This window comes from Balaenoptera ricei, chromosome 8, assembly GCF_028023285.1.
Source record: "Balaenoptera ricei isolate mBalRic1 chromosome 8, mBalRic1.hap2, whole genome shotgun sequence".
NCBI classification, from domain to species: domain Eukaryota; kingdom Metazoa; phylum Chordata; class Mammalia; order Artiodactyla; family Balaenopteridae; genus Balaenoptera; species Balaenoptera ricei.
The window spans coordinates 100027778-100039834 of NC_082646.1; the positions used below are offsets into that span (position 1 = coordinate 100027778).

General features: G+C 46.3%; 1 protein-coding gene across 1 annotated transcript in view; it reads right to left on the minus strand.

The window, feature by feature from the left end:
* The window catches only part of LRP4 (LDL receptor related protein 4), a 51475-nt gene that overhangs the window by 12047 nt on the left and 27371 nt on the right, over positions 1-12057 (minus strand). The window contains exons 21-31 of the mRNA XM_059931526.1: positions 10948-11137; positions 10732-10863; positions 9659-9799; positions 9207-9293; positions 8929-9100; positions 8131-8293; positions 7783-8008; positions 7123-7426; positions 5530-5748; positions 5234-5368; positions 4265-4373 (exon numbers count right to left, since the gene is read on the minus strand). Of these exons, the coding sequence (XP_059787509.1) occupies positions 4265-4373; positions 5234-5368; positions 5530-5748; positions 7123-7426; positions 7783-8008; positions 8131-8293; positions 8929-9100; positions 9207-9293; positions 9659-9799; positions 10732-10863; positions 10948-11137 (1878 nt within the window). The remainder of the gene's footprint in view (positions 1-4264; positions 4374-5233; positions 5369-5529; positions 5749-7122; positions 7427-7782; positions 8009-8130; positions 8294-8928; positions 9101-9206; positions 9294-9658; positions 9800-10731; positions 10864-10947; positions 11138-12057) is intronic.

Consider the following 12057-nt stretch of genomic DNA (forward strand, 5'->3'; position numbering starts at 1 on the left):
AGGATATAATGCAGAATATAGATAGAGTGGATGTTTGTCAAAAAGGGACAAAGGTTTTTTTAAATTGTTTATTTATTTATTTATTTTGTTTATTCCTTTTTTGGGGGGCTGCATTGGGTCTTCGTTGCTGCGCGTGGGCTTTCTCAAGTTGAGGTGAGCAGGGGCTACTCTTCATTGCGGTATGCGGGCTTCTCACTGCGGTGGATTCTCTTGTTGCGGAGCATGGGCTCTAGGCACGCGGGCTTCAGTAGTTGTGGCACGTGGGCTCAGTAGTTGTGGCTCGCGGGCTCTAGAGCGCAGCCTCAGTAGTTGTGGCGCACTGGCTTAGGTGCTCCGCGGCATGTGGGATCTTCCCGGACCAGGGCTCGAACCTGTGTCCCCTGCGTTGGCAGGCAGATCCTTAACCACTGCGCCACCAGGGAAGCCCGAGGGACAAAGATATTTTTTTTAACATCTTTATTGGAGTATAATTGCTTTACAGTGTTGTGTTAGTTTCTGCTTTATAACAAAGTGAATCAGCTGTATGCATATGTATATCCCCATACATATCCCCTCCCTCTTGCACCTCCCTCCCACACTCCATATCCCACCCCTCTAGGTGGTCGCAAAGCACGGAGCTGATCTCCCTGTGCTATGCAGCTGCCTCCCACTAGCTATCTATTTTACATTTGGTAGTGTATATATGTCAATGCTACTCTCTTACTTCATCACAGCTTACCCTTCCCCCTCCCCGTGTCCTCAAGTCCATTCTCTACGTCTGTGTCTTTATTCCTGTCCTGCCCCTAGGTTCATCAGAACCATTTTTCTTTTTTTAGATTCCATATATATGTGTTAGCATATGGTATTTGTTCTTTTCTTTCTGACTTACTTCACTCTGTATGACAGATTCTAGGTCCATCCACCTCACTACAAATAACTCAATTTCGTTTCTTGTTATGGTTGAGTAATATTCCATCGTATGTATTTACCACATCTTCTTTATCCATTCATCTGTCAATGGACACTAAGGTTGCTTCCATGTCCTGGCTATTGTAAATAGTGCCGCAGTGAACATTGTGGTACATGACTCTTTTTGAATTATGGTTTTCTCAGGGTATATGCCCAGTAGTGGGATTGCTGGGTCATATGGTAGTTCTATTTTTAGTTTTTTAAGGAACTTCCATACTGTTCTCCATGGTTGCTGTATCAATTTACATTCCCACCAACAGTGCAAGAGGGTTCCCTTTTCTCCACACCCTCTCCAGCATTTATTGTTTGTAGATTGTTTGATGATGGCCATTCTGACTGGTGTGAGGTGATACCTCATTGTAGTTTTGAATTGCATTTCTCTGATGATTAGTGATGTTGAGCATCTTTTCATGTGTTTGTTGGCAATCTGTATATCTTCTTTGGAGAAATGTCTATTTAGGTCTTCTACCCATTTTTGGATTGGGTTGTTTGTTTGATATTGAGCTGCATGAGCTGCTTGTATATTTTGGAGATTAATCCTTTGTCAGTTGCTTCGTTTGCAAATATTTTCTCCCATTCTGAGTGTTGTCTTTTCGTCTTGTTTATGGTTTCCTTTGCTGTGCAAAAGCTTTTAAGTTTCATTAGGTCCCATTTGTTTATTTTTGTTTCTACTCTAGGAGGTGGGTCAAAAAGGATCTTGCTGTGATTTAAGTCATAGTGTTCTGCCTATGTTTTCCTCTAAGAGTTTTATAGTGTCTGGCCTTACATTTAGGTCTTTAATCCATTTTGAGTTTATTTTTGTGTAGGGTGTTAGGAAGTGTTCTTTTTTTTAAAAGTAATTAATTTATTTATTAATTTATTGATTGATTTTTGGCTGCACTGGATCTTTGTTGCTGTGCATGGGCTTTCTCTAGTTGTGTTGAGCGGGGGCTACTCTTCGTTGTGGTGCACGGGCTTCTCATTGCGGTGGCTTCTCTTGTTGCAGAGCACGGGCTCTAGGTGTGCGGGCTTCAGTAGTTGTGGCACGTGGGCTCAGTAGTTGTGGCTCACAGGCTGTAGAGCACAGCCTCAGTAGTTGTGGCACACGGGCTTAGGTGCTCCACAGCATGTGGGATCTTCCCGGACCAGGGATTGAACCCATGTCCCCTGCATTGGCAGGCGAATTCTTAACCACTGCGCCACCAGGGAAGTCCAGGAAGTGTTCTAATTTCATCCTTTTACATGTAGCTGTCCAGTTTTCCCAGCACCACTTATTGAAGAGGCTGTCTTTTCTCCATTGTATACTCTTGCCTCCTTTATCAAAGATAAGGAGACCATATGTGCGTGGGTTTATCTCTGGGCTTTCTATCCTGTTCCATTGATCTATATTTCTGTTTTTGTGCCAGTACCATACTGTCTTGATTACTGTAGCTTTGTAGTATAGTCTGAAGTCCAGGAGCCTGATTCCTCCAGCTCCATTTTTCTTTCTCAAGATTGTTTTGGCTATTCAGGGTCTTTTGTGTTTCCATACAAATTGTGAAATTTTTTGTTCTACTTCTATGAAAAATGCCATTGGTAGTCTGATAGGGATTGCACTGAATCTTTAGATTGCTTTGGGTAGTATAGTCATTTTCACACTGTTGATTCTTCCAATCCAAGAACGTGGTATATCTACATCTGTTTGTATCATCTTTAAGTTGTTTCATCAGTGTCTTATAGTTTTCTGCATACAGGTCTTTTGTCTCCTTAGGTAGGTTTATTCCTTGGTATTTTATTCTTTTTGTTGCAGTGGTAAATGGGAGTGTTTCCTTAATTTCTCTTTCAGATTTTTCATCATTAGTGTACAGGAATGCAAGAGATTTCTGTGCATTAATTTTGTATCCTGCTACTCTACCAAGTTCATTGATTAGCTCTAGTAGTTTTCTGGTAGCATCTTTAGGATTCTTTAAGTATAGTATCATGTCATCTGCAAACAGTGACAGTTTTCTTCTTTTCCGATTTGGATTCCTTTTATTTCTTTTTCTTCTCTGATTGCTGTGGCTAAAACTTCCAAAACTATGTTGAATAATAGTGGTGAGAGTGGGCAACCTTGTCTTGTTCCTGATCTTAGAGGAAATGGTTTCAGCTTTTCATCATTGAGAATGATGTTGGTGTGGGTTTGTCATATATAGCCTTTATTGTGTTGAGGTAGGTTCCCTCTATGCCTACTTTCTGGAGAGTTTTTATCATAAATGGGTGTTGAATTTTGTCAAAAGTTTTTTCTGCATCCATTGAGATTATCATATGGTTTTTATCCTTCAGTTTGTTAATAGCTATATCACATTGATTGATTCGCATATATTGAAGAATCCTTGCATTCCTGGGATAAACCCCACTTGATCATGGTGTATGATCCTTTTCATGTGCTGTTGGATTCTGTTTGCTAGTATTTTGTTGAGGATTTTTGCATCTATGTTCATCAGAGATATTGGCCTGTAGTTTTCTTTTTTTGTGACATCTTTGTCTGGTTTTGGTATCAGGGTGATGGTGGCCTTGTAGAATGAGTTTGGGAGTGTTCCTCCCGAGGATAAAGATTTTTAAATGATTGAGAATCCCTGTTTTGGCCCCAGGCTTGGTATACCTTTTTTCCTTTCTTGAATTATTATACAGGGTTAGAACTCTAAAAAAATGACAGCTAATACTAAATAAAATGATTAGAAATAACACACACTGAGTGCCAGATACTCTGCTAATGCTTTGTGTATATTTCAGGAGCATACTGTTATTAAACTCGTTTATTTTATAAGTAAGTGAAGCTTAGAGAAGTTCACTATCTTTTCAAAGTTGCATAGTTACTTCCTGACACAGGCAGAACTTGACCCCACAGAGCTGGCTCACGGGAGGTACTCACTCAATAAACACTTACCGACTGGCTACCTGCCTCAAAACTCTGGCTCTCAGCCACTCCACACCTCTGCCCACTAAAGTAAGCTGCCTGAGCTTCCACGCTGGGACCACAGCACTGGGATCAACTGGGGAACTTGTTAAAATGAATATTCCTTGCCCAACCCTCAGGAGGCAGATTCTTTATATCCAGTGCCTGGGAATATGCATTTTAACAAGTTCCACAGTTGACTCCGTACAGCTGTTTGAGAGCCACTCCTTCGAATGTTAGAACATGGGACAGCAGGAGCAGCAGGGCACATAGTGGCAAGGCTTCAGTGTACAAGAATCACCCCTAAAATGAGCTTCTATAGCAAACCTGTTCAGTAGCACCTGGGGCTGAGGCTGCTGATGCAGAGCCCCGAGGAAACACCCCTGTCAAGGAGGTTTAGTTACCTCTCTCCTGAGCCAGTACCTGAGTGAGAGCGAAGGGGTGCGACACGTGGCTGACCAAGACCTGCCGGAGCTTCCCACTGAGGTCGGCGCTCTCAATCCGGTCCAGGTGGGCATCCACCCAATAGATCCTGTAAAGGAAAGGAGAAAAGGCGGCTGCTGAAAACACTTGCCAGGGAGTCCAGCCCTGCCCTCAGGGAGCTAGCTGTCCCCTCCTGAGCTGAACTGCCAGGTGCTGTGAGCAGTCAAGTTGACTTGATGAGAGGTCACTGGGAATCCCCAAGCTGAAGAGCGGAACTCGGTTGGTGACTAATAAGTGGGGAGGCCAGGGCTGTTCTGGGGAGGGTAGAAATCTAGTGACCTCGGAGGAGCCAGCCCCCAGTCTCATCTTCAACGACTTGATCACCCTTTGACTCCTACCCAAGAATCTAAGCCCAAATTCTTATGAACGCCCTTCAAGAAGAGACTCAGTCTACAAAGAGCTCAGTGAAGTTAACGGAAGAGGGCATTCCTCTCCTCCAGTCCAACTCTCCAGGTGACTTTGATTCCCTTCCCTTCTTCTGAGAGCAGAAAGGAGAACTGACTGCTTTGGAGGCCCTTCCTCCCTCTTCTCCTGCCCTCCAGTATTTTTATTTTTAATCTAGATCAGGAGTTGCAAATTCCAATACCTGATGGGATCAGGAGAGCAACAAATGCAAAGAATCAGCCATTAACTGGATGGGGGGTAGTGGGATCTGTGGTCCAGCCAGAGGACATGCTCTGCTAAAGCATTCAAATGAAAAACATGTAAACCAGATAATCCCCACCTGAGGGTTGAGTGCTGGATTCAGCAACACCTGCTCCAAGAATTTGTTCCCTCATACTTCTCACTGCTTGCTTTTCCCTACCTACCAAGGAGCTTTCTACTTGTTTGTTTTCACTGCTTCAATCTCAACCATCCTCTCCTCTGCCCACCTGATTTCCAGGAGGCTGTCTGGGACAGGATTCCCACCTGCGGGTATCATAGTCCAGGGTAAGGCCATTGGGCCAACCCAGGTCTGTGTTGATGAGGACCTTCCGCTCAGAGCCATCCAAGTTCGCCCGTTCAATCTTGGCAATGTGGCCCCAGTCTGTCCAGAAGAGGTACCTGGGACACAATAGTGCCATCAGCAAGGCATGGGAAGATGGCACCCAGAGGTCGAGAGAATACAGGGACACCCAGATACCATTAATATATAGGCATCTTTCAAGAGCCTCTTCACCAGGCCCTTCTTCCCTGGGTCTCTTTTCTGCTGGCCAAAAACTTACCCCTTCCTGGGGAAAACGGCAATGGCCCGAGGTTCATCCAGGCTGTTGTTAATCAGCACTGTGCGGCAGGAACCGTCTAGCCTCGAAGCTTCGATGGTATTTCGGCCTGTGTCTGTCCAATACAGATTCCTGGCCACCCAGTCCACTGCCAGCCCATCGGTGGTCTTCAGCCCACGCCCGATCACCGTCTCCATGTTGCTGCCATTCAGATCTGCTCGCCTTGGGGAACAGCCCAGGCAGGGTTGGATGACTGACCAGATCGGCAATAGGCTGATACCCCTTTCATCCATGTTCCCATAATTGGATTCCCACTACACTGTAAGCTCCATAGGGGCAGGGACCAAGTATTGATAAGTACATTCCTCAGCATCTAGCACACTAGGTACTCAAAATAGCTGCCGAATTGAATAAATTATTGGGAGGACAGAGTGTTTCCTGCTGTAAGTAGGGGGCACCTGGGCCCATGTCTTGCCAAAAGACAGGTTAATAAACCCCATACACCTTAAGGAGGAGACAAGGATTGCTAGATAGTGATTATGAGAAAGGGCAGATTTTTCCAAAATCTACCGTGCATTTTTATAGCAGTCCTACACCGGGGAATTCAACCTCAGGATGGGGGGCATGGCACAAATACACGGGGGGACTTTTCTAAACTACATATGCCCACCAGCTCCCAGATCCTAATACACCCCTCAGGGAGAACAAAAGGGAATGCTCCTGTTCTTCCACGTGAGAATCTCTGCCATGGTAAAACCCTCTAACTGGTGACAGGGTACCACATTCCTCAGCTGTGTCGGGGTAAAAAATTGGAATAATAAAAATTTAAATAAAACAAAAGTTATTAAAAAACAAAACCCAACACAACCTTGTAAATGACCATAAGCCTTGGCATTTGGCCAGCGTTCCTGCATTATAATACAGATATGTGGTTTGGCTACATGGCCAACTGATCAATGAGTCTTAGAGGATCACTGGAGCTCCTGCAGGGCCCAATGGTAGGGGTAGAAGGCTCCCAGTCCCCAGCCTGACTTTATCTGTTTGTTTTACATACTGGGCTTCTATCAATCTTTTTTTTTTTTTTAATATTTATTTATTTATTTGGCTGTGCCGGGTCTTAGTTGTGGCATGCGAACTCTTAGTTGCGGCACGTGTGTGGGATCTAGTTCTCCGACCAGAGATCGAACCTGCATTCCCTGAACTGGGAGCATGGAGTCTTAACCACTGGACCACCGGGGAAGTCCCTATTAATCTTTAAATAGGGAAATTCCCTGGCGGTCCAGTGGGTAGAACTCCGCACTTGCACCACAGGGGACACAATCCCTGGTTGGGAAATCCCACAAGCCGCGTGGCGTGACCAGAAAAAAAAAAAAAAATCTTGAAACACTTCATAATCTTTAAATAAACAAAAAAACCCAAAAGTTTGAAACTCTGCTGTACGTGATAACACTATAAAGCATACAATTCAGGGTCAGAACTCACTATCCAAGTTGTAGAATCACTTAGTCCATTTAGAGGTCAACACAGACCACAACCTCACCCATCAGAGGTCAGAAGCAGGTCTGTGTCCTCTGGAGGTTTCGGGGACACTCATACCTGATAACATCCAGGAACACATCTGTGTAATAGACCTTTCCATCCACACTGTCATAATCCAGGGAGATGACATTGTTGAGCTCGGGAACGGGCACGTGCACATCTGTGTGGTCGCTGGTGTCCAGTGAGATACGCCGGATGGAGCCGCGGCTGGAGAAGAGCAGGTAGGTCTCAGGAGAGGGGTCACAGGTCTTCCCATCGCCCTTCAGCTGGATGCCAGTGGGGCAGGCACAGGAAAAGCCAGAGGGCCGAGGCAGGCAGAGGTGAGAGCAGCCACCATTTCTCGAGCTGCACTTGTTAAAACCTGAGAAAGAGAAGCACGAGTTTTGACACCCAGCCTGGAATATGGTCTGAACCTTATAAAGGCCCTAGTTTTTTGTGCCTGATTGTCTGCTATTCTACATAACAGGATTCGGTGCCTGGCAGGGAAGAGGCAGAAGGACCAGGGGTGTCTCCAGGAGTCCTCTGAAGATGACAGCACCCTGCTGTTGCAGTACCAGCCATACCCAGAGGGAACACAGCCTGATCCTGCAGGGGGGCTTAGGCAGGTCCCTGTCTCTCTGGTTGTAAAGGCATCTCTGTGCTCTGGATATATCTCTGATGTTGAGATACCCCCAGAAAGTCAGAGGCTCTGGCTTACAGCCCTAGGGGTCTTCTCACCCAGTGGCTGTGCCCTGTCCACAGCCTGGATGTCCATGAGGCCTGGCAGGTTGGACCTCACCAGGATGACATTGCTGCCAGTACCCTTGTCGGCACGGTGGATGCTACGGGTCTGCCAGTCAGTCCAGTAGATATAGGAGTCGAGCAGGGTGAGGCCATATGGGTGCTGCACAGGTGACACCAGTGTGTGCCGACTGGCACCATTCAGATCGGCAGCCTCAATTCGCTATAGAGGAAGGAGAGGGTGAGGGGTGGCTATCAGAAGACTGGGAGCCCTCGGCGGAGATCCCAGATAGGCCCCTCCCATATCCCCAGGCTTCTGCAAAGCAGCAGGAGTAGAACCCTCACCTCCGTGTGGGCATCAGCCCAGAGCAGTTGGGAGCTGGCCTTGTCCACAGTCAGTCCATTGGGCCACCCTAGGTTGTTGCTGATGAGCACGGTACGGTCTGAGCCATCCATTCCAGACCGCTCTAACTTGGCATTCTCCCCCCAGTCTGTCCAGTACATGAACCTGGGCAAGAAACAATACTAGCTGGTTATTTCCACAGTTCCTGTATACTGTGAGTACTTAACAATATGCCAAACACTGTGAAAAGTATTTACATGCACAAAAGGGAGTTGTTGCTTAATGAATACAGAATTTCAGATTTGCAAGATGAAAAAGTTCTGGAGATCTGTTTCACAGTAATGTGAATATACTTAACACTACTGAACTGTACACTTAAAAATGGTTAAGATGGTAAATTTAATGTTATGTTTTTTACAATTTAAAAAAAGTACTTTCCATGCATTATCCCACTTAATCCTCACAAGGTCCACAGGCATGCATTTTCATTATCGGCTCCGTTTTAAAGGCAAGGAAGCTGAGGACCAGGGAGGTTAAATATTGGACCCAAAGTGACAGACGCAGCTAATAAATGGTGAAGAAATTTGAATCCTGGATTTCTGATTCCGAGGTTCATGCTTTTAACCTCTACACTATACTGCCACCCTGAAAGAAGTCACAAGGAAGTGGAAGTGCCCCAGAGAGGTCAGTCTCAGTGCTCCTTTGAAGCATGCTTGCTCTCCACTGCCCCCCTTCACCCCATCCTTCGCCCCAGCTGAGCCAGCCCATCCCGCCGCCCGGAGCCACAGAGCTGCTCTCACCCCATCTCGTGGTACAGTACAATGGCACGGGGGCTGTCAAGGTTCTGCCACACCAACACCTTCCGCATGGACCCGTCCAGGTTGCCCACTTCAATCCGGTTGGTCCCCGTGTCTGTCCAGTACACTTTCCGGCCAATGGCATCCACTGCGAGCCCATCTGTGGTCTGCAGCCCTGCAGGAAGTCAAGACAGCACACTGGCTCCTGCCTTAAAACAGATGGGATATCTCCCCAGCTCTGTAGCCAGACAGGTGGTCCCCGGGCTGGGAGCAAGGCCCACCTGTGGTGATGATGTCCTCATGCTGTGAGCCATCCAGATTGGCACGGCTGATCCTGTGCAGCGTGCTGTCTGACCAGTACACTTTTCCTGGAAAGGGAAGCCTTGGCTCAGCCTGGACTTTCACCCTGCCCCCCAAAGGAACACACACAGCTCACATGCCCCGAGACACCAGGGCATGTCAGAGAGCTCTATACCCCTGAGCAGAGGATATCAAGGGAAATATAGAAATATCATAGCAGGATAGCTCTTGGCAGAGATGAAGAGGAAGGCCCCCAAACCCCATGCCCTCATAACCAGAGAGAAAGTGCTATAGAGATGGGGCAGGGGTCATGCCAGAGGGAATGGGGAGCCCCCAGGCTCTTAGCAGGAGGCAAAGGTGGTGGGAAAGCAAGGGCAGCAGTTGCTATAAGGCAGGGACAGTGGGCCAGGAGAGAAGGGAGGGCCACACAGACCTTCCTGGGGATCCACTCCAATGGCAATGGTGTTCTTCATGGTAATGTTGATTGGTACCACCACATCGGCAAAATAAGGGATGTCCAAGGAGACCATGCGTATGTCTATCCTCCTGGCGAAGATGAGGAAACTGTTCATGCCTGCCCAGGTGGGGAGAGAAGGAAAGAGGACAGTCACCCTAGCACAGCCATTAAGAAGATTTGGAGTAAGGCAAACTGAAGTTCATGCCCTGTCTCCATTAGTTTCTAGTTTTGTGATCCTGGGCACATTGTTTAAATTGTCTAAGCCTCACTTTCATCATCTGTAAAATGGGGACAATAACAGGGTGGCTGTAGGAATAAAAGAGATCACGTACAGAAAACCCTTAGCATTGGGTCTGATACATAGTCATAACTCTTTATTAATATCATGAAAATGAATCTCTTTGAAAGACCTTTTACCATGAAGTTTAAGAAACTTCATGTTAGGTGAAGGAGGGCTTTACCCACAACCCGAGAAGCACAATTCAGAGCTCCTTTCTTGCTCTAATTCCCCAGGAAGTTAGCATTCAAATGCAGCCTACCATGCAGCAGCCCCTAGGGAGAAACCTCAACTTCCAACATCTGGGCAGCCAGGTCCTGCTTCTGAGACCTTTCAATTAAGGTTATACGAAGGTTGTGCTGGTTGTGTGTACTCACAAAAGTGCCATTTCCAAAGGAGGTACCATCAAATTGTAGATATCATATGTTCTAGTATTTACTATACCAATTTTGGGCAGAAGGAACAAAACTGACTTGTTCTAACCGAATCAGTATATTATGACAACTTCCCAACAGATCAAAGTAAAGTGTCTGAGAAAGGAGCATCTTTTTCTAATATGCATGAAGACACCATGAGACCTAGTTGGATCCTGCTTCTAATCCTGTCTACCTGCTCCTCTGGACCTCTTCTTTTTTCTAAAAGCTTTGTCTCGCTCCTAAGCCTCTAGAAGCTTAGGTTTCTCAGACCACACCAGAGTCCACTTGCAGGGAAGAAAGAGAGCCACTGCTCCTCCCAGAGAAGCTCTATTTAGGTCTGTGATGCTTAGACCTACCTGGTGAACAGGTCTTGCCATCAGGCATCAGGTTGATGCCTGTGGGGCAGGTACAGCTGAAGGCACTTGGATTTGGGGACCGAAGACACAGGTGGCTGCAGCCGCCATTCTCTGTAGCGCATGGTGTGGACACTGGGTGGAGAGGAGTGGGTCAATGGGAAGGACCGTTGCAGAGGGAAGCAGAGGAGAAGCAAGTGTGGGCCAAGGGCTGCTTACCTGGGGGTCGCCGGCGGTGGAAGACGTGGATGTCCATGAGGTTTTCCAAGTTCTCCTGCAGGGTCTCCCGGTCCAGTCCCGTCAGCCGGTCGGCACTCTGAATACTCTTGGTCTGCCAGTCAGTCCAATAGATGCGCTCTCCATAGAGGGTCAGCCCAAATGGGTGGGGCAGCTGGCTTCCAATCAGTACCTGCCAGGGACCCAGCACTTGTGTCATGCCCCAGCAAGTCCTGACAGTACAGAGCAGTGGTCAAGGGCTCAGGTGAGGAGGCAGGATGCAGCTCCGCCAGTACCACCTACTGTGTGACCTTGAGCTAGAGCTGGTTATAAAATCTGAGCTTTGGTCAGCCAATCTGTGATATGATCATGACAGTGCCTGGCTCCAAGGGTTGCGTGATGATTGTAAAAGATCATGTATTATTTACATAATCTCAAAGTGTCTCTGCACAAATTACTTATTAATTACAAAAGGAGAAACAGCAACTTTACAGTGGACACCACCTTAACCGCACAACCAAAGTTGGTATCACAATGATGGGACAAGCTGACATCTGTGGCTACTGATAAGACACATTGAAAACTCAGGACACGACTTTACTCACTGTAGTATTTCTGCCCCAAATGCATAATCTGAACTTAATCACAAGGAAACATCAGACAAACTGAGGGACATTCTACAAAATAACTGGCATTTACTCTTTAAAGATACAAAGATCAGGAAAGACAAAGACAGGCTGAGGAAATGTTCCAGATTAAAGAGACATGATTACTAAAAACAACTGTGCTCTTGGATTGGATCCTGGACTTAAAAAGAAAAATGAAAAAAAAAAAGCTATAAGGACATTATCGGGGCAATTGGTGGTGAAATTGAATATAGACTGTGGATTAGATAGTAATATTGTATCAATGATAAATTCCCTGATATTGATCATTATACTGTGATTATGCAAGACAATGTTCTTGTTCTTAGGAAATATGCACTGGACTATTTTGGGTTCAACGGCAGGATGGCTCCAATTTAATCTAAGATGGTTCAGAAGAATTGTGTAGTGTGTGTGTGTGTGTGTGTGTGTGTGGACAGACAGAGAATGAGAATGATATAACAATGTA